The sequence below is a fragment of the Musca autumnalis genome, unplaced genomic scaffold (assembly GCF_047663935.1).
Source record: "Musca autumnalis isolate F117 unplaced genomic scaffold, ASM4766393v1 scaffold_4, whole genome shotgun sequence".
NCBI classification, from domain to species: Eukaryota; Metazoa; Arthropoda; class Insecta; order Diptera; family Muscidae; genus Musca; species Musca autumnalis.
This window is the reverse complement of record NW_027411977.1, coordinates 89,094,721-89,115,206: the sequence shown is the minus strand read 5'-3', so window position 1 is coordinate 89,115,206 and position 20,486 is coordinate 89,094,721. Positions and strand designations below refer to the sequence as shown.

Here is a 20,486-nt window from a genome sequence, read left to right as displayed (position 1 = left end):
AAAATGGATCGGTTCTCGTGGTGATATAGCCGCCGTATAACGTTACCTCCCGATTATCGGTGTTTTAAATGTTTAAGCCACATTATCTTACCGAAATGGCTGAAATTTGGTATTTAGTTTTTTAGCCACATTATTCAAGCGAAATTACTGAAATTTGATATTTAGTCTTCGAGTTACAAAACATTCCTCCAGAAAATGTCTGAACTTTGCCATTTAGTCTTCGCTTGCGGTAAGGAACGTTTTATTCTTACAAAAATCACACATAAGACTTTTTTTGAAGATTTTTGGCATATTTTTCTACCGTTTTTCTACCGAAAAACTATCCATAAATATCCAGGGGCTGGATCCTTGTTCTATGGAAATTAGAAATGAAAAGTATTCTTTATAATTTTATTTCATTTGAAATAAAGTCCATATTTACATTAGGCAACTTTCCTTGCGGCAATTGTCAGTTTGTAGGTGAGAGAGGGTGGTGAGAGGCAGAGGGTTACCATATGCCTCACCTCTCTCTCCATCAAACTGACAATTGCTGCAAGAAAAATGGCCTAATGTAAATTGGGACTATGTACTTATTTTCTTTATACAATTTTTCATTTCACATTTTCATAGAAACAGAATTGAGCACCAGGTTTTAGTCCATGATACAATAATGTTTTGATTTTCCTGTAATACTAGAGTAAAAAAATTGGACAATGGTTTTAGTATAGCTCCGGTATTGCCCAATTTCATATATAGGGTACATACACTTTGTTTGGACAAATCCGTTTGAAGCGGACGACAACTCTCGAAGGGATCAATCAATTTGGACCAAAATTTGGTCCTCGTAATGTTTGTCCAAATAGACCATATTGGTCCACTCTTTAGGGTATCTCCCCCACAATAGTTCCACATCTTTCGCTATAATGGTGTGCACGATAAATCTCGATGAGAGAACCCGATTTGATCCCAATTTTTTATGTCGTAATATTTCTTCCAGTCATACATACATATATGAGCTTCGAATATGGACTATATCGTTCCACTCTTGTGGGTACCTCCAACACAATATTTCAAACTTTTTGGTACATGTGCAGTTTAGGAACACATCTTGGGTCGCCATAAAATATTTTACCAGCATGTTTTGCTCGCGGCCCCTCTTACGACTGAACAATTCTTTTGCGGGACAAGTTCATACTTCCTGAGGTAGTGCCCTAAAAGCTCTATACATAACCCTGCCGGTGTTGAGCACGATAACTTAGGAATTGAGTATCCTATTTGGCAGAAATGTTGCAATTTTTTCCTAACGTACATCATGTTCAAAGAAGGTCTACATCGAAAAACTTTTTCCGGTACCTCCCTCACAAAAGTTAACCATTTTTGATTAAGTGTAGTTTAAGGGCTGTTCGAGGGTCATTTGCAATTTTTTACCATAAATACTCCTGTGGTCCTGTTTACATAAATATAATGTTTTTTGTTAGCAAGTCCATGCTTCCAGACATGTTAATGTTATTTAAAGTGCCTTGTAGGTACGATAACTATCGAAAGGAATGCCTCCCATATGGACTATATAGATCCACTCCTTCAGGTACCTTAGCTGAAACACTTTTGCGCTTTAATTAAAATTAAATTTGTTAGCAAAACTTTCTCATTTATTCCGCCCACAATCGTTAGAAAAATTCCAGAGTTTCTTACCTCCAAAATGTGCCACAAAATTATACTGTACAACAAAATTGAAATTTTTTTAAAATTACGAGAAACACCCCACAGATTATGAATAGTACTGAAAAAAAAGAAGACACGTGTATCGCCGTTTTGAAAGTTTACGTCGGGAAGTAACCTAAATAGGTGTGGCAAGTTCCGCCCATTTTTACAGGTTTTGAAATATTCGACATCAGATTCCTTGGAATCCTTACATTTTAGGTATAAAGTGTCTTTGGCAATATTACTGACAACAATGCGCAATATGGTAATATTACAACAATGGCAATATTACTTAACCCTCATGCGAGTCACTAAACGGGTCTTTTTGGTCCCTTTTTTCAAACACGTTAAAAAACTCCTTTAAAATCTGATTATATCAGATCAAAATATTCTACAAAATTATTTGTCATAAAATTTTACTACGAGTATAGGTCCCCGAATACACCAAAACTCTAAATCGTACCTAAACGCCAGGAATATGCCAAAAGTAAAATCACGTTTTAGGGTTAATGTTGTACGTACTAGCTGTAATTTGACATTTAAGGTTCTTAGCGGTCACAACAGTTCCCCACCAAAAAATGTCAACATAGGTCTATGTTTTGATATAGCCCACATATAACGGTACCTCCCGATGTTCGGTATTTTGAGGGTTTTAGCTACAAATTTTAACCGAACTAGTTGCAATTTGACATTTGAGTTTCTCAGTGGTCGCGAAACTTCTCCAACAAAAATTGTTAGCATAGGTCCGTGTTTTGATATAGTCTCCATATTACTGTACCTCCTGATTTTTGTTATTTTGAGGGTTTAAGCTACAGCTGTGTTCCTTTATTTACCTAAGGTTACCATTTTTACCATTTGTTACTATTTTTAACATGCAAAGCGTTTCTTAACCCCTAAAAGTGGTAAAACAGGCAGCAATTTTTAAGAGAGTGAGAGAGGAGGAGCACGTATGCCTTTCTCTTCTACCACTGGCTACCAGACAAATTTCTGCAGGTAAAAAATGGCAGAACTGATTTTTCGACTTTTGTTTGACGATTATTTCACAATGAAGAAAAAAAAATGGACGAAAAACAGATGAAAAAGTCGAACGCTGACAAAACTAAATTAAAAACTGTGAAATAAAAGACAAAAATTGATTGTTTATGTTTCTTTTTGACATTGCTACCAGATCTACCATTATTCCGTTCCTTTACTTTTCTGGTAAAAATTTTCATGAGGCAGCAATTTTGAGCAATGTTGACACTTTTCTCTTTTACCACTCTTACCATTAAAAAAGTAAAGGAACAAAGCTTACAATTACACAACTTGTCCTCCAAAAATTGTCAAGATATGTCCACACATTGATGTAGCCCCTATATTAAGGTCCACCTGATTGAATACATGTTTAATACCCTTCACCATAAGATGGGGTATATTAAGTTTGTCCTTCCGTTTGTAACTACTCGAAATAAACATTGTAGACCCCACAAACTATATATAATCTTGATTAGCGTGCAATTCTACATCGATATAGCCATGTCCGCCCGTCTGTGGAAATCACTCTAGCGCCCGAACGGAATGAAGTAGGTGGATGAAATTTTGTAAAATCTATTATATGTACGTAGGACTTTTGGTATTGCAAGCGGGCTATGTAGGTCCACGTTTTCGTATAGCCCCCATACAAGGTGACGCGTCGTCGTTTTAAGGAATTTTTAAGATATTTGTCCCATTTTACCACCGAATTTGTTGTAATTTGGTATTTTGTGTCTCCAGAGGCTAAAAAACATTTCTACCAAAGTTTGCTTCGTTTTGGTATAGCCCCCAATATAACGAGCCATATATAGTACGCGTCACTTTAAGATATTTTGAATGTGTTAGTCTCATTTGGCCACAGAATCGGTTGTATTTTGTGTTTATAGAGGCTAAGAAACATTTTTAGCATAAAATGTTTATATAGGTCCACGTTTTGATATAGCCCCCATAGGACTATATCTCCCGATTTTCGGTATTTTGAAGGTTTTTGCCTCATTATCACACCGAAATAGCTGAAATTTGGTTTTTAGTCTTCATTGGGGGTATAAAACTTTCCCCCAGAAATTTGTAGGTATAAGTCCCCAACTTCATATAGCCCCCATAGAACGCTTCCTCCCGATTTTCGGTATTTTGAAGGTTGTGGGCTCAATATTACACCGAAATGTCTAAAATTTGGTATTTGGTCTTTATTTGGGGTAATAAACGTTCCATATGAAATTTGTTGGTATAGGTCCACTCCTTTATATAACCCCCAAAGAACTTACCTCCCGATTTTCGGTGTTTTGAAGGTTGTGGCCTCAATATTCCAACGAAATGGCTGAAATTTGGTATTTGGTCTCCATTTGGGGTATTAAACGCATATGAAATGTGTCGGTGTGCAGGTCAACGTCTTCATATAGCCCCCATAGACCGGTACATTTCGATATCTCACATTTACTTACTTACTTAGCTGGACCATTACAGAACATTTGTTCTATAGGCCGAACTAAGAAAATATCTCCATTTCTCTCTGTCTATTGCTTCTCTTTCTGGAATACCGCGTCTTGTCATCTCTTCATCCACTTGTTTGCGCCACCTATTCTTTGGCCTGCCAATTCTGCGTGCACCGCCAAGTGGCTCATATTTATACGCCTTTTTAGCGGGTTCATCATCATCGCTCATTCTTATGATATGGCCTAGCCAACGCAATCGTTGCATCTCAATACGTTTAAATATATTGATGTCGTTGTATAGCAGATACAGCTCGTGGATCATGCTACGTCGATATTCACCGTCAACGCAGTTTGGTCAGTAGATCTTTCGAATAATTTTTCTCTCAAACACACCAAGCACTGCCTTATCTGTTTGCGGAAGTACCCAGGCTTCGGAACCATACATCAGCACGGGTAGTATCAGTGTTTTGTAAAGCGTTGTTTTTGCTTGACGAGATGTGGTTTTGTTTTTAAACTGCTTACTTAAGCCAAAGTAGCATCTGTTAGCCAATACAATTCTTCTTTTTATTTCACAACTGATGTCATTAGTTGTGTTTACTGCGGTGCCGAGGTAGACGAAGTCTTTTACTACCTAAAAATTATAGGAACCAACGTCAACAGTTGGCCCTATCTCTATGGACGCATTGCGCGTCGACACCATCAACTTAGTCTTCCCCCCCGTTTAGCAGATTCTCCTTCGATCTTCATAAAGGTATCTGTTACTTCTTTTACTGATCGTCCCATGATGTCTATATCATCAGTATAAGCAAGTCACATGTGGCTATTGGTGTAGATTGTGCCACTTCTTTTGACGTTTGCCTCTCGAATAACCTTTTCCAGCACGATGTTGAAGGATGTCACACGAGAGACTGTCTCCTTGCCTGAAACCTCTTTTGGTACAAAATTCTTCGGAGAGGTTCTTTCCTATTTTAACTGAGGATCTCTAGTCAGTTAAAGTAATTTTACAAAGCCGAATGAGCTTTGCGGGGATACCAAATTCAGATATGTCGAAGGCTGCTTTATAATCGGCAAAAAGTTAGTAGGTGTCGATCTACATCTCTTGGGTCTTCTCCAGGATTTGCCGCAGGGAAAATATCTGGTCAACGGTGGACTTGCCAGGTCTAAAGCCGCATTGGTATGACCCAATTATCTCGTTGACTTTAGTCGTTCGCACAATATCCCTGACACGATCTTGTAGGCAATCGGGAGTAGACTTATGCCCCTATAGTTAGAGCATACTTTCTTATCTCCTTTCTTATGGACGGGGCACAGGATACTCAGGTTCCAATCGTCGTGTACTAGTTCTTCCTGCCAGATGGTGCTAACTAGCTGATGAATACACCTTATCAGCGTGTCGCCTCCGGTTTTGGACAGCTCGGCTGGTACGCCATCGCACACTGGTCCCAACCTGCTACAAAAATCGAAAAATCGATATCAGCAGATCTCTGTGACTATTCAGCAAATTGTCTCTAAACATATTAAATTTTAATATTCCAGCACTGTTTTTGTAATTGAAGTTGAGTTTTACTAACTTCGCCATCCTTCGCCACTCTCCAAATTTTTTGAAGAATGTTCGAAATAGTGTCAAGTTTTATATTTGCATATTTGCATTTCCGTTTGTGACATTAAAAATACTGACGATGCCTCTGGTCGTTTCAGTGAGTATGCCGTATTACTGTTTTCTCAGTTACTGCTTTGTTTTGTGTTTTAATTGCTTGTTTTGGTTTTTTTCTTTAAAGATTTAGACATTTTTGTTTTGGGATCTACTTATGAGTGTATTTTTTTACATTTGTATATTTTTGATATATGTATGATGCTACATATAATATGAAAAACAAGTAAAAATGTAAAGTTAGGTCGCACCGAACTTTATTAGATCCCCTACCATGAAATATTCTGACCTCAAATGGAATAACTTGTTTCCTTTCCTGTCCACGATACCATTCGGAGACGTTTTTTGACTACTAAGAACTCCAAATAGCAAATTACTACCAATTCGAACCGAAAATGTAGATAAAAACCTCAAAATAACTGAAATAGGGAGGTACCGTAATATGAGGGCTATACCGAAACCTGGTGCTAAGACCACAATTTTTGGCGCAGAAGGTTTTTGATCATTGTGAACTCCAATGGCAAATTACAACCAATTCGGGCCGAAAATGTTGATATAATTTTCAAAATACCTGAAATCGGGAGGTACCGTAATATGAGGGCTATACCGAAACCTGGTGCTAAGACCACAATTTTTGGCGCAGAAGGTTTTTGATCATTGTGAACTCCAAATGGCAAATTACAACCAATTCGGGCCGAAAATGTTGATATAATTTTCAAAATACCTGAAATCGGGAGGTACCGTAATATGAGGGCTATACCGAAACCTGGACCTAAGACCACAATTTTTGGTGCAGAAGGTTTTTGATCATTGAGAACTCCAAATGGCAAATTACAACCAATTCGGGCCGAAAATGTTGATAAAATCTTCAAAATACCTGAAATCGGGAGGTATGGTTGGGCGGTATACATTCAATACCATCTTCTGGGATTGGATCAAAATGCTCTTTCCATATTTTGAGCACACTATCTGTATCTGTTACCAAATTACCTTGCTGGTCTCTACAGGAGGAGGTGCATGTACCAAAGCCATCAGTTTGATGCTTCACTCTTTGGTAGAATTTTCGGACTTCATTCTGGCTCCTGTACATCTCGATTTTTCCCAACACTCCCGCTTTTCCATCTCTCCATTTTATCTGCGGAAAAGATGTTTCTCCTTTTCTCCCGATATCTCTCTAGTGCGCTACGCGTTGCTACGGATTGTAAAGTAGCCCTATTTGCCGCATTTTTCTCTTCGGTAGCATGACACTCCTGGTCATACCATGGATTCCTTGGTGGAGGTCTCTGGAGTGGGCAATATTTTGCCATTGCGCTGATATGTTATCGGGATAAGGAGTGCTTTGATTAAGCAATTGGGATAGTTGAGTGGAATATGCTGTGGCTATTTGTTGTGATTGCAGCTTACCGATGTCTAACTTTCGTGTTGTTTGCTACGTTTAACCGGGTGCGTACCTTTCCTGCAACTAGGTAATGGTCCGAGTCTATGTTTGCTCCTCGGAACGAGCTCACATCCAACACGCTCGATGATAGTCTTCCATCTATCACAACATGATCAATTTGATTTCTTGTTTTCTGATCTGGAGACAGCCAGGTGCCCTTATGGATGTCGAGATGTTTAAATATGGTGCTGCTAACTACCATGTTTTTTCAGCCTCATGCCATTGTCAGATGTTTCATTGTGGAGACTGAATTTTCCGATTGCTGGGCCAAAGATATTTTCCTTTCCAATTTTGGCATTAAAATCGCCTAGAATAATTTTAATGTCATGGGCAGGACAATGGTCATATGCTTCTTCTAAGCGCTCATAAAATATATCTTTGGTCTGTTCGTCCTTTTCTTCAGTGGGAGCATGAGCGCAAATAAAGCTGATGTTGAAGAATTTTGCTTTTATACGAATTGTAGCAAGTCTTTGATTCACGGGTGTGAAGCTGGAGACCAGGTGTTTTAACCTCCGACCAATTACAAATCCGCAACCAAACTCATGCTTTATGTCATGGCAGCCATAATATAGTGCGTCACCTTTAGGTGTTGTTGTGAAGCCTTGCCCGTTCCATCGTATTTCCTGTATGGCAGTAATGTCGGCCTTGTACTTTTCAAGTATATCTGCCAATGCGTAAACTGCACCTTCTCTATAAAGTGTGCGAACATTCCAGGTACAGATTCGCAGATCATGGTCCTTAAAACGTTTGCGGGGGTCGTCAACTTAAGAGGGATTTGTTTTTCTTTTCTTTTGTTTTTTCATAGTAGGCTGCTTTTTCTAGGGGAGCGTTACTAACCCGGCACCCAAACCCAAGTTTTTAATGTTGTGAACGCGCGTTACTTGTTAGCTCACTACCTTTAACGGGTGTTAAAGGCAGCTCCCCAGGTGACACCACGGGGAGGTCAGTGTTCACTTGAGATGAGAGAGGGACCAAGATAAATCCTGGACTTTGCCATGTAAAAGCCGGTCAGGACCGTTCCTTGGTATCTCTCATCCCCTACGTCACATTTACTAATATTGAAAATATATACGATATATATGAGGTCCTTGAAGGCTATTCTTAAAAATGGGGTTTCAGACCCTCCCGGAGTCTGAATTTGTATTAGTGGTGCAAAATTCTACAGCTATCAATAAAAGGCGATACAATTTTGAATTAATATAAATCACATATTTGTTTATTTTTTGTATCTTAACATCACACGCATATATTATAAAAGATATACTTAAATTTATATAAATAATTGGATAGTTTTAAAATATGTTCTGTAGTGAACAAATATAAATAGACATCGGATTTTTGCATATTTTTGAAATTTCAACCAATTATTATATATAATTATATCGTTCCAATCACAGAAAAATTTCATATTGAAAATAATTAAAAAATAAAACTTACAAAAATATGCAAAAATCCGATGTCTAAATATAAGAATAATAAACTGATAATATTTTCAATAATAAAGATAATTTTCTCTTAATAAAACAAAATCAAAAAAATTATTCGAACGATAATAGAAAAAACCTTTATAGGCCTAATGAAAGGTAAATAAAATCATAACAACAAATTGTATTAATTAATTAATAATCAACAATAACAAAAAATGGATAACAATTATTGAACCCAAATTAATAAAGAATTTGCGATGCACATTATTTGTTGTCTGTAAACTGGTGCTTTCTTTGTCACATCGTCACCATCATCAATATTAACTGGGTGTATGATTTTCAAATAAATATGAATGTTTATTTTGTTTTTGCTATTCTTCTTCTTCTTATTATTTTAATGGAGCATCGATTACAACAGGTTTTCGCCGTTGCACCACATAATAAATAAGACAAATCGCTGCCACGCCAAAGCCTCCAAACAATGCTGCCCAATGGATGATGTCCAATGTTTTTAGAGTGTTAATGAGACGCTTTTTGAAGAAGGCCACCATTTCATCGTTTAATTGAATACCCTGTGGAAAGTAGCGAAAAGGATATTGTTTAGAATTTTGTCTTCTTGAATTCTATGTAAATTGTAATTTATGTTTAGTTATAATCATAAACTTTAAACAATAAAACTTACCTCTTCTACCCATATAGCCGGCATTAGAGATGTGGTTAAGTTTTCTGTAATTGATATACGATTGATGCTTTTCAAGAACATATTAAACTGCACTCGCTTGCCTCCCTGAAGAGGTGTTCCGGTTAACTGAAATACCAAAAAGTAGAGCATAACAAGAAAATGTTTTAAACAATCTCTAAATTTATTGATTTTTTCTAAGTTGTAATTCCTCCACCAATATATAGCACAACACCTGTCCCATACAAATACTTACATGTTGCACATCTACAAATGTTTGATGTATTTTTGCATCCGGTTTAAGACCTTTTATTGTCTTCGTATATTCATTGGAGGCGCCAAGCATGTGCGGTAATGTTAATATTACAGGTGCATCTAGAAAAACAAAAGCGAGAAACGAAAAACGTTTAAATTAAAATAAATGTCGCCATAATATTGATACTGATTTAAAGAGGTCGTTGTCCTTAAACGATCATAAAATTAAATATGACGCAAAAAATAGAATATTTTGTTTTTTTATTGCAATTTAAGCTTGTTGTTGGTGTTAAAACAATAAAATAATAAATACCACAATTTTAACTAAGTTGTTTTTTTTCTATTTGCAATGTTGCCTTGAGGAAGACTTAAAAAAAACAAGTTAAGATATAGAGGAATGTACTTGGGTCATAACAAACAACGGAAAATTAATTTAAAAAATATAAAGTCTAAATGGTCAAGGTGTGAATTTGTGTAAGATTTTTTTTTAAAATAAGAATATCGTGTTAATTTAATTCAAGAGATATGTATGTATGTACGTACGTAGTAAAGAGATTTATATTCAATCACTATTACTATTTTATTTAGAGAAAAATGTTCTACTTCCGCTGAGCAAAGTCATCCTTCTCCGTATGTTTGGGTTTCATTGCACCAATATGCTCCAATTCTATCCTTCTCGTTATTCGTATTTCGGAAATCTAATCTCTCACTACATTTTTCTATTGCTCATGGTCAAAGTTTGATTCGTCGATTTTTATAAAAAGTGCTCTTTTTATACCCTCCACCATAATATGGAGGGTATAATTAAATTTGTCATTCCGTTTGTAACACATCGAAATATTCATCGGAAACCCTATAAAGTATATATATTCTTGATCAGGGTAAAATTCTAAGTCGATCTAACCATGTCCGTCTGTCCGTCTGTCTGTTGGTATAGAAGTTTCTATTACTCCTAGGAAGTTTGGTATTGCAAATGGGCTACATCGGTCCACGCCTTCATATAGCCCCAATAGAACGGTACCACCCGATTTTCGGTATTTTGAAGGTTTTGGACTCATTATCACACTCCGAAATAGCTGAAATTTGGTACATAGTCTTATTTGGGGTTATAAAATTTTCCCCCAGAATTTTGTGGGTATCGGTCCACACCTTAATATAGCCCCCATAGAACGGTATTACCCGATTTTCGGTATTTTGAAGGGTTTGGACTCATTATCCACTCCGAAATAGCTGAAATTTGGTATTTAGTCTTTGTTGGGGTATGGAAGTTTTATAAATTTGTCGGTATAGGTCCACGCCTTCATATAATCCCCATTGAACGGTACCTCCCGATTTTCGGTATTTTGAAGGTTGTGTCCTCAAAATTCCTCCGAAATTGCTGAAATTTGGTATTTAGACTTCAGTGGGGGTACTCAAACTTCCCCTTTAATTTGTTAGGTATAGGTCCACGCCTTCATATAGCCCCCACGGAAAGGTACCTCCCGATTTTCGGTATTTTGGTTGTGACTTTTATAATCCACTAAAATGGCGGCAATTTGGTATTAAGTCGTTGGTTGCTGATATAAAACTGTTACCCAGAAATTTGTCTGTACAGGTCCACGCCTTCATATTGCCCCCATTTCCGACTAAAATTCGTCGGTATAGGTCCACGTTTCGATATAGCCCTCTTAGAACGGTACCTCCTGATTTTCGTAATACTGAAGGTTGTGACATCAATATCCCACAGAAATAACTGTAATTCGTTATTTAATCTTCCAAGGGGTCATAAAATATTCCAGGAGAGTTTTATCAGTATAGGTACACGTCTTCCTATATCCCCATAGAAGCTTACTTCTTGATTTTCGGTATTTTTTTAGTTTTAGCCACATTCTCTTACCGAAATATAGGAAATTTGGTATTTAGTCTTCTTTGAGTATAAAAACTTTTCGTCAGAAATTTGTCGGTATAGATCGACGTTTTGAAATAGCCCCCATAGAATGGTGCCTCACATTGTTTTACGGAAATTGCTGAAATTTAGTATTAAGTCTTCTTCATACACGAAAGGAAACTAATTATTCCTTTTTTCTTCAATACAACTCGTGGTGGAGGGTATAACAAGTTCAGCCCGGCCGAACTTAACGCCGTCCTTACTTGTTTTTTATTTTTCTCATCTATGAACATAGTAGTTTCAGAATCCGCAAAACATTCCCAGGTGTAAGTACCTTTCTTTGAAAGTTAGTTCAGGCGTACCGTGAGAATTGTTGGTATAGTTCTTCGTTTTGTATAGCTAAAGACATAGATAAAGTTCCAATATGGTCGAATACAAAATTTCGGAAAAAGTGCAGTTCAAGACCACCTCTCGAATCCTTTTGAATTTTGTAGTAACAACTTCTATTCGTTGCCCCCATTACGTCGATGCAATTTTTTTCAGGGGCAAGTCTATACTTCCTAAGAAAATGACCTGAAAGCGGTAAAAACCCGCTATGGCACCATTTGTTGTGGATGGAGCGCGCGGTAACTCTCGAACGGATAAACCGATTGGATCCAAAATTTTGGCAATCGTAATATTTTGTCCAAAGTTAAATGAAGATCTAAGATGGGCCTTATCGGTCCACCCCTTTGGGTACCTCCCCTACAAAAGTTCAAAACTTTTCGCTAAAATGTCGTTCGCCACATTCTAATAACTCTCGAAGGCAGTAACCGATTTGGTACATACTTTGGATACCGTAATATTTCTACGATACATAGATCAAGTTAGAATATGCACTATATATGTATGTCAACTCCTTCGGATACCCCAAACACCAAACTTCGGAAAAGTGCAGGTTAGGCCCTGAAGAAAGTTGCAGGGTACTTTCTGGTACTGTTTGAAAACTTTAAAACCTGGTAGAGAGAAGAGTAGGCACGCAATTTCCAGAGATAGGAGAATCACTACAAAAGCCATCGAAGTGTGGCTAATGATTACCTTAGCGGGGTTGAACAAAAAGAAATACCAAGTAAGTTTTAAATAGAGTTTTATTACTTTCCTTTGAGCTGAGATGTGGTTCCTTCGGTGGCCGTGAGAAAAAGAGCCCGAAATTTATTAATTTAATTTGACGTTTATATAAAAGTGACAAGGAGAAAAAGGAATAGAGAAGTAAGTCCCTGTTTATACAGGGAAAGTTGATGGGAAAGAAAATTGAGTTTATGGGCGAGGGAGTAGAGAGGAATAAGAGGGAGTACACACACCTCTGTACTGGCAAATTCTGTTTTATTTCGTTTTTCTTCGTATACAACCTGCAGATTTGTTTTTGCATTTTTTTCATTTTATTTTCTCTGTCGAGAAACAAACATTATTTTTTGAGCAAAAACAAGTCGAAATAAGTGGAAATATCAAAATTAAAATGCAATTTAAGGGTTCCTTTAATAATTAATTGTTTATCACACACGTCCATTTTTACTTTTCATTACAATTTTGCCTTGGCTTTCTTTTTGAACAGCGCAATGAGAAAATGAGTGTGAAGAAGAATTAGAAAAATTATAAAATTGACACAAACATGATTTCCGTGTCTAAACAACAAGGAAATTTTAAAAGATTTTGAGAAGAAAAATGTTCTTTCCAGTTTGAATGTCTAAACACGGTCTAAGTATAAAATGATGCCAAATTTACAAGATGATTACAGAGCTGGAAGTTATGTTACATATGTATAATTGATCATATTTATAAGTTTTAACGTAGTTTAAACAGGACCTTCTCTCGAATCGTTTTGATTTTTCTTGTAACAGATTGCACTCAAGGCTCATATCACGATGGTACAAGTATTTTCAGTGGCAAATCCCTACTTCTTAAAAAAATGACCTGCAAACTGTAAAAAACCCCTACGGCCAGCATCGTAATATTTTTTTTTCGAATATTAGATAAAATTCGAAGAAGGTGCTTATAGGTCCACTCCTTCCAGTACGTCCCCCACATGAATTCGAAAATATTCGAAAATGGAATAAATGTTATTGTAGTCAATAATAGGCAAAAGGACATTCATTCGTTCAACATGAAATAATTTATTGAAACAATGTTTTTTCAGTACACAGTATTTTTTTCAAAAAAAAAAAAGAAAAAATTTGCATTGTGCGTAAAAAATAGAATAAACGTTATTTTAGTCATTAATAGTCAAAAATTCATTCATTCCCGCTACAGAAAATCATTTTTGAGGAGATAGGTCAAAAAGTCATAACCCTAATGTACATACATTGTTCAAATGGAAGGACTTTAATATGGTATTTCGGATTTTGAATGGGTGAAAAACATGGATTTTCACGTGACGGAAGAGCTTACTACTTTCATGAACGAGAGGAAACCATTTTTTCCCTTTAGGCCCGGCCGAACTTATCGCCGTCCTTACTCGTCTTTTAGCATGTTAACCTCAGACTCCAAGATCTTAGTCTTTACTACTGAATTCTCATTGACCACTAGCTTTGCAGCCATTGAATCACAGTCCGTTTTGCACTCTCTATATGGTAGCCAAATCTATATTTAATTATTTTATTTTTATCTTCATAGCCTTAGCCGCTAGTATTTCTTTCTTGGCTACCTTGGTTTCCACACATCGACTTGCGACTTACATTGATTTGATCTCACTTTAAATTTTTATTCATAACCCTTACCGTGGAGTAGTGTTTCATACTTTCACTGTCAAATTCGAGTTGAAGTTGCTCTAGTTATTTGGCCATGTCATGGATTTTCTTTTGGACTTTACAACCTTACACTGGAAGTCTAGAATCATTTCATTTTTCTTCAGGCCAATTTGAAGAGTTTTGTTCGTGGTATTTAGTTTCTCCAATCGTTCAGATTTGTTAAAATTCTGGTGCTGGATTTCTCGTTAATGACCTTCTCCCGTTCACGTTCGTCAAATAACAATATTATATCGGGAAGTTTGATTTTTTCCATTCTCCTTCGTATTACAGGTTCCTGCAACTCAATTTCTTTGTAAACAATAGCTGTGTCTTTTTACTTTTTTGTTTTTTCAAAATAGTCTTTATTATTTTTGTTGTTTTATTATTTTAAAACAACTAATTTATTAGCGGAGAAAGTTTGGCATTGTTCGCCAAGGGGTAAGGCAGGGAAGACTAGTTTCGATCCACGCCACTGGATCTCATCAGTTCCCTTGTTTCTTGTTTGTGCATATTCTGCACCGAAGTTATTTTTCAATAAGTTCTTCAACAAGAAACATTTTATACCCAAACATCAATCGTCACACAGTGGTTCAGAATCGTTTTTTCCTGGTCAAAATTCTGTAACTTTTGAACGGATAGAGATATTTTCATAATTCTATAATTTTTTTGTGAGACAGAAAACACAATCAGCTTTCAGGCGAATAATAAGCGGTCGAATTCGGAGTGGTAGTTGCAGAGGAATTTAAGGTCAAAGTTAAACTTTTGAGGTTTTTAACTATTTTTCATCAAAATATGAGTGTTTTTATATCTTCCTATGTATTAAAGATGGTCAAACACCAACAAATAAACAATAAAATTACCAAAAACTAAAACAAATCGAAAAAAATTTCGAAAAAAAAATTTCAAAAATTTGCAAAAAAAAAATTTAAAATTTTTCAAAAATTAAAAAAATACTCCCTGCGTTTTCATAATACTTATGTAACTCGTATAAAAACTCATATACTCAAAAAAATGTTAATTTGTGTCAAAAAACTGTAATTCATATGGAAACAGTATTGAAAAACACACATTTTTACCCATATAATTTCAATAAATTGAAGAAAGTGTTAAACGGACGGAACGGGACGGGTACAAAAGTATATATGGGCTGAAAGAGGAGACTCTCGAGCATCTTTCTGTGAAAACAAAACTTTGTTCCATGTTGTTCCACAAAAGTTCTAGTCCACTAAATTTGAATTTTCATAAAATTTATTACCTGAGAAAAAATAAAATAGTTCATGTTGTGTAAACGCTACGGTAATTTACTAAAACGATTTTTAAAGGCCATAATCCAACCTACCTTACGAAAAAACAATGAACACAATATATGTTATAGTTTCCGAGAAATAGCTACGTCTTTCTCCAGAAATTTGCAAAAATTACGTATTTCCCAAAAATGGGGAAAATGTTCGTCTTTAGGGGCACACCACGCCCACACCTTCCAATATTTTGACCAAATTTTTTTGTTTCCTTAGTTTCAATATGTTTACAATCGAAAACCATATAGAAATTCAATATCTTTGACAAAACAAAATTTTGATTTTTGGCCAGGAAAATCGATTCCAGAACCATTGTGCGTCAGCTCGAAGTATAAAGGTGAACAAAGAAAAAACGTAAATGAGAAGTTTTTCTATGGTAACCTAACACAACTCCGACGAAAGTGTTTGCGAAACAAACCAAACCTTTTTCCACTGCTATGTGGCGTTGAATTTCGACGAATGCACATAACAAAATGTTATTGGTAGCTTGTCGCTAGCTTGTTTGCTATGTGCATTCGTCGAAATTCAACGACACATAGCAGTGGAAAAAGGATTGACTACACATTTGGAACAGAGTTCCGTTAGGAAGGAAAACCAGTCACCAGGGCACCTTACGGAGAGGTGTTCTTCCACCCTTACTGATGGTGATACTCAAAGAGTTTGTCAAACTGGGAACTAGGGTAGTTGACTACGCAGATGACGAGTGGGAAATTTCTGACTACGTTACCTGAACAAAGAGGGAACGAAAGCTGGTGTGTATTGTGATTAAGTGGACTTCAGACGCTCATACAAGCTTATCTATAGCTGTAATGTTTTCAGTGAGAAGTGTTGAAGGCTTTACAGCTGTTAGTGGGGAAGATGGAGTATGCAGGAAGAGTGGTCACGGTATGTGTAGATAGTCAGGCAGTTCTATGGTTCTATACACTGATTCGTCCTTTGCTTTAAAAACTTCATAAAATTGCAGATCTGCCTTTAAAATTTGTAATAGGGTTGTTAAATTTGTTTGGGTACCGGGGTACTGCAGTATTGAGGAAAATGCAACAGTTGATTAACTAGCATGACTGCTTAACAAGTTCTAGGCTGAGAACAGTTAGTATATTACAGAAAGTAGAATAGGGTCCCTACTTATGATTGCTATGGGGGTGATCACTCAGCACTTCCGCATAAGATCCATAAGCGGGAAGTTAGAGGGCAACAAAATCAAGTACTTTAGACTCTGTAAAGACGAGGAAGAAACCGAAACGATCGCGCACCTTCCTAGTCGATGTCCTATACTTATGGGCAAAAGATACGACCTATGCCTTGTGCCCATGTGTTTGAATCTCTTTCCTACTACTCTTCTATAGAATCGGTTTGTGCCGTTCTCTAGAAACAAGAGGTAAATTCATTTTAAAAAATATAAATATGAATGTATGTGTGTACATATATCATTTGATATTGTCGTTGTGGTTATTATGCAATTAAAGTTTTTGATATTGTCTACTCTATTTAAATAAGTTTACTTAAAAACAATTTCCGTTTTAAGTATACATTAAGTGGATCGGACTATAATTGTTTTTCTATACAAATGTAAAAATAACATAAAACAATTGAACTTCCTCATCTCTCGGTAATGGACCCTAATTTAAGTCAAAAGTTTCTTAAAATAGCTTTTATTTAAAAATTGCTTTTATAAGAGTAATAAAAAATATATAATAAGTACATACCAAAAACATTTAATGCTAACAAGAAAGTGGCACTTAGTCCGCCGTTACTAGTTTGGATGATGTATGTATTCTAAGGCTGGGATACCTTCAACCATTCGTACAACGTAATGTAGATAGGGTTTCACTTTCAAATATCAATTACATTTTGGTGATGTATACGAAATTCATATAAAGAAGGTTAACTCGACAGAAATCTATATAAAAAGGCTATTACCCAGCAAAATTCGGATCCGGTAGTCATTATGTAACCCATTACAAAGTAATGTAAACAAAAATAACTACTTATATTACTCATTACTAAGTAATGAATCCGGTGGCACAGATCTTGTGTTTCCGATTGCAAATCAGAGGGTTTTGTGTTCAACGCTTATCGCCGGCAGAGTACTTTTTGTTAAAAAAAAAAAACTAAGAATAGTTGGTGGTGCACATTAGGGTTATGACTTTTTGACATTTTTTCACAAAAATGATTTCCTGTAGTGAGAATGAATGAACTTTTGCCTATTAATGCCTAAAATAACATTCATTCCATTTTATTGTAAACAAGTATAAAAGTATCAGTCGGCTTTGCCGACAAAGTTATATCCTCTGCATATGTGAATTTAAACTTTCATCTACGGACAGATCGAATGTATTTAGGGTCTTTTCAGAATTTTGTAGCCCTTTTTGGACATTTGAACTTGCCGACAAAAATGTGGATTAGAATTAATGGTGTTGCGGATGTCCATTGTGGACCGGTATTGCCCATCTTCGAACTGAAACTAAGTTTGGACAAAATATGACGAAAACCAAATTTTGGACCAAATCGGTTTATCAGTTCGTGCTCTCCAGCCACTACATATGGTGCCATAGGGTTTTTACACCCTTCGGACTGTATTCTCAAGAAGTATTTACTTTCCCTAGAAAAACGTTTACCGTCGTAATTGAGGCAGCGAATGCAAGTAGCTTCAATAAAAATCAAAGTGATTCGACACTAGGTCTAAAAGTGAACTTATCCAAAATTTGGTGTGGGAGGTACCCGAAGGAGTGGACAAATATAGTCCATATTCAAATCTAATCTATATCTGGTAGATATATTAGGATGTGTAAAGTATGGACCAAATCGGTCACTCCATTCAATAGTTATCGTGCGCACAATTTTTCCGAACATTTTTGAACTTTTGTGGGAGAGGTACCTGAAGGAGGTATATCTTCGAACTAAAACTAAGTTTGGACAAAATATTACGAACAACTAGCCACGGGGTCATAGGGGTTTTTTCTAACATTCCGGCTGAATTGACAGGTAGTATGAGTTTGCCCGTGATGAAACTTGTACCGTCGTATGGAGGGCAGCGATTCGAAAGCTGGTCCTAAACTGAATATATCCGATATTTAGTGTGGGAGGTACCCGAAGGAGTGGACCGATTGAGTCCATATTGGAACTTCATTTAAGTCTGGTAGAAACTTCAAGATGTGCAAAGTATGGACTAAATCGATTAGTCCCTTCAAGAGTTATCGTGCGCACAAATTTTCCGAACATTTTCGAACTTTTGTGGGGTAAGTACCCGAAGGAGTGGACCGATATGGCTCATATTCGAACTTAAACTGAGTTTAGGTACAATATTACTATACCCACAATTTGGTTCGGATCGGTTGATCCGTTCGAGAGTTATCGTGCGCACCAGCCAGACAGACGGACGGACATTCCTAAATCGACTCCAAATTGTCTGAAACGGATTTCGTCCAAACATACTTGGGGTCTAAAACCATTATTTCGATGAGACACCTTTTGCGCGTTAGCATAAATGCTGAGGGTATAAAAAAAGGTTCCGCACAAAACAAGTTGAAAAAATTGTTTTGAATAAATTCAATAAAATGAAAAAAAAAAAATTCACAAAATTATTTCCGAAAAAACCATTTATTATATTTAAATTTTAAAATAGGTCCCGCACAAGTCATTTTTAATTTGTATGATATATGTATGAAATAAATTTATATATAATATAAAATGATATATATGTTATAATACGCTGATAAAATTAGTGAGAAACAAACGGTTATGTCATTTTGGTTATGACGTGTAGCCCTATTCCTTGTTTCAGTTAAATATTTGTTTACAGTCACTTCAAAAAAATGTCAAAAATTCTGAAAAATAAAAAACTTTAAAAGGTTTTTGTGCGGAAGCTTATTTATCGAATCACTTTAAAATTAAGATTTTATGTAATCTTATAGCCCATTTAGATATGACTTCATTAGCCGGATTTAGCAAATTATCAGGTTTTATTTGCTAAATCCAGCCAAAATCTACCAGATTTCCCATACAAAAATAAATCCTCCTATTGAGTGGATTTGTTTTAAATCTGGCATAAATCCTCGTATACAACTCTGTTTTTTGCAACATGTTGCTAGAAAATACAAAAAGTTGCAAGCTGGCACAAGAAACAAGGTAGATGCATCGGTGAATTGCCACACTAAAAATAATTTAAAATGTAAAAATGTGTAAACAAGGCGGAAAAATTAAATTTGTTTTGATGTAAAAAGTTGATTTTAATCAACCAAGACTAATATTTATGATGTCTAAAAGATAAAATAATTCGTTTATTTATTTTAGATGGGCAAACTGCGATAAAATAATTCTTTATTTTCTCTTTAGTTAGCATTAGTAGCATAATGTGCTAACATTTTCAGTATTAAACAATAAATTTGTAATTTGACGTATGTTTTTTGAGACGAATTCAATTTACAAAAAATTGTTTTAATGTTTCAAATTCGATCAGATGGGCTGATGCATCAACCTTGGTAATTGTGCTATGAACAAATATCAGCTGACTGTCATTCAAATCCTTCAAAATGTATATCTAAATGCAATGAGATTTGTACTGGATTTATTAAATCCAGTCGAGGATTTATGGCTAGTTTAAATGAGCTATTATGTAGAAACTAGGGTTTAAAATGCTAACGCCATATTAGCAAAAGCACCGAATATTTGTAGCTTTGCCTGCTAAAATTTCTTCGAAATATGTTTAGCAACAATGAACAACGGCAACATGTAGCAACAAATTTCACAAAAATATTAGGTGTGTTCGTTTACTCAACAATTTGTGCAAGTCCAGTAACTTCTTGTAATCGACTAAGGTCTTTTGCATTGTACGTACTGTAGAGTAAACGAACAACATTCAGTAACAATTCGTACAAATTTTGAGTAAACGAACACACATATTGCTAGCGATGCTGATACTATTTGACATTAGGAGTGTACTTTTACTTACTAAATGTTGCTGAACATTTTTTCAGCAACTTTTC

The 20,486-nt window shown here is 35.9% G+C and overlaps 1 protein-coding gene across 3 annotated transcripts in view; it reads right to left on the bottom strand.

Annotated features, from left to right (window-relative positions):
• Positions 1-8,407: 8,407 nt before the first annotated feature.
• Snmp2 (Sensory neuron membrane protein 2) overlaps positions 8,408-20,486 on the bottom strand; it is a 176,946-nt gene continuing 164,867 nt past the window's right edge. For all 3 annotated transcript variants that reach the window (XM_073980270.1, XM_073980268.1, XM_073980271.1), the window contains 3 exons: positions 9,576-9,694; positions 9,323-9,448; positions 8,408-9,212 (listed from right to left, as the gene is read on the bottom strand). In XM_073980270.1, the coding sequence (XP_073836371.1) occupies positions 9,030-9,212; positions 9,323-9,448; positions 9,576-9,694 (428 nt within the window). In that variant the 3' untranslated portion in view covers positions 8,408-9,029. The remainder of the gene's footprint in view (positions 9,213-9,322; positions 9,449-9,575; positions 9,695-20,486) is intronic.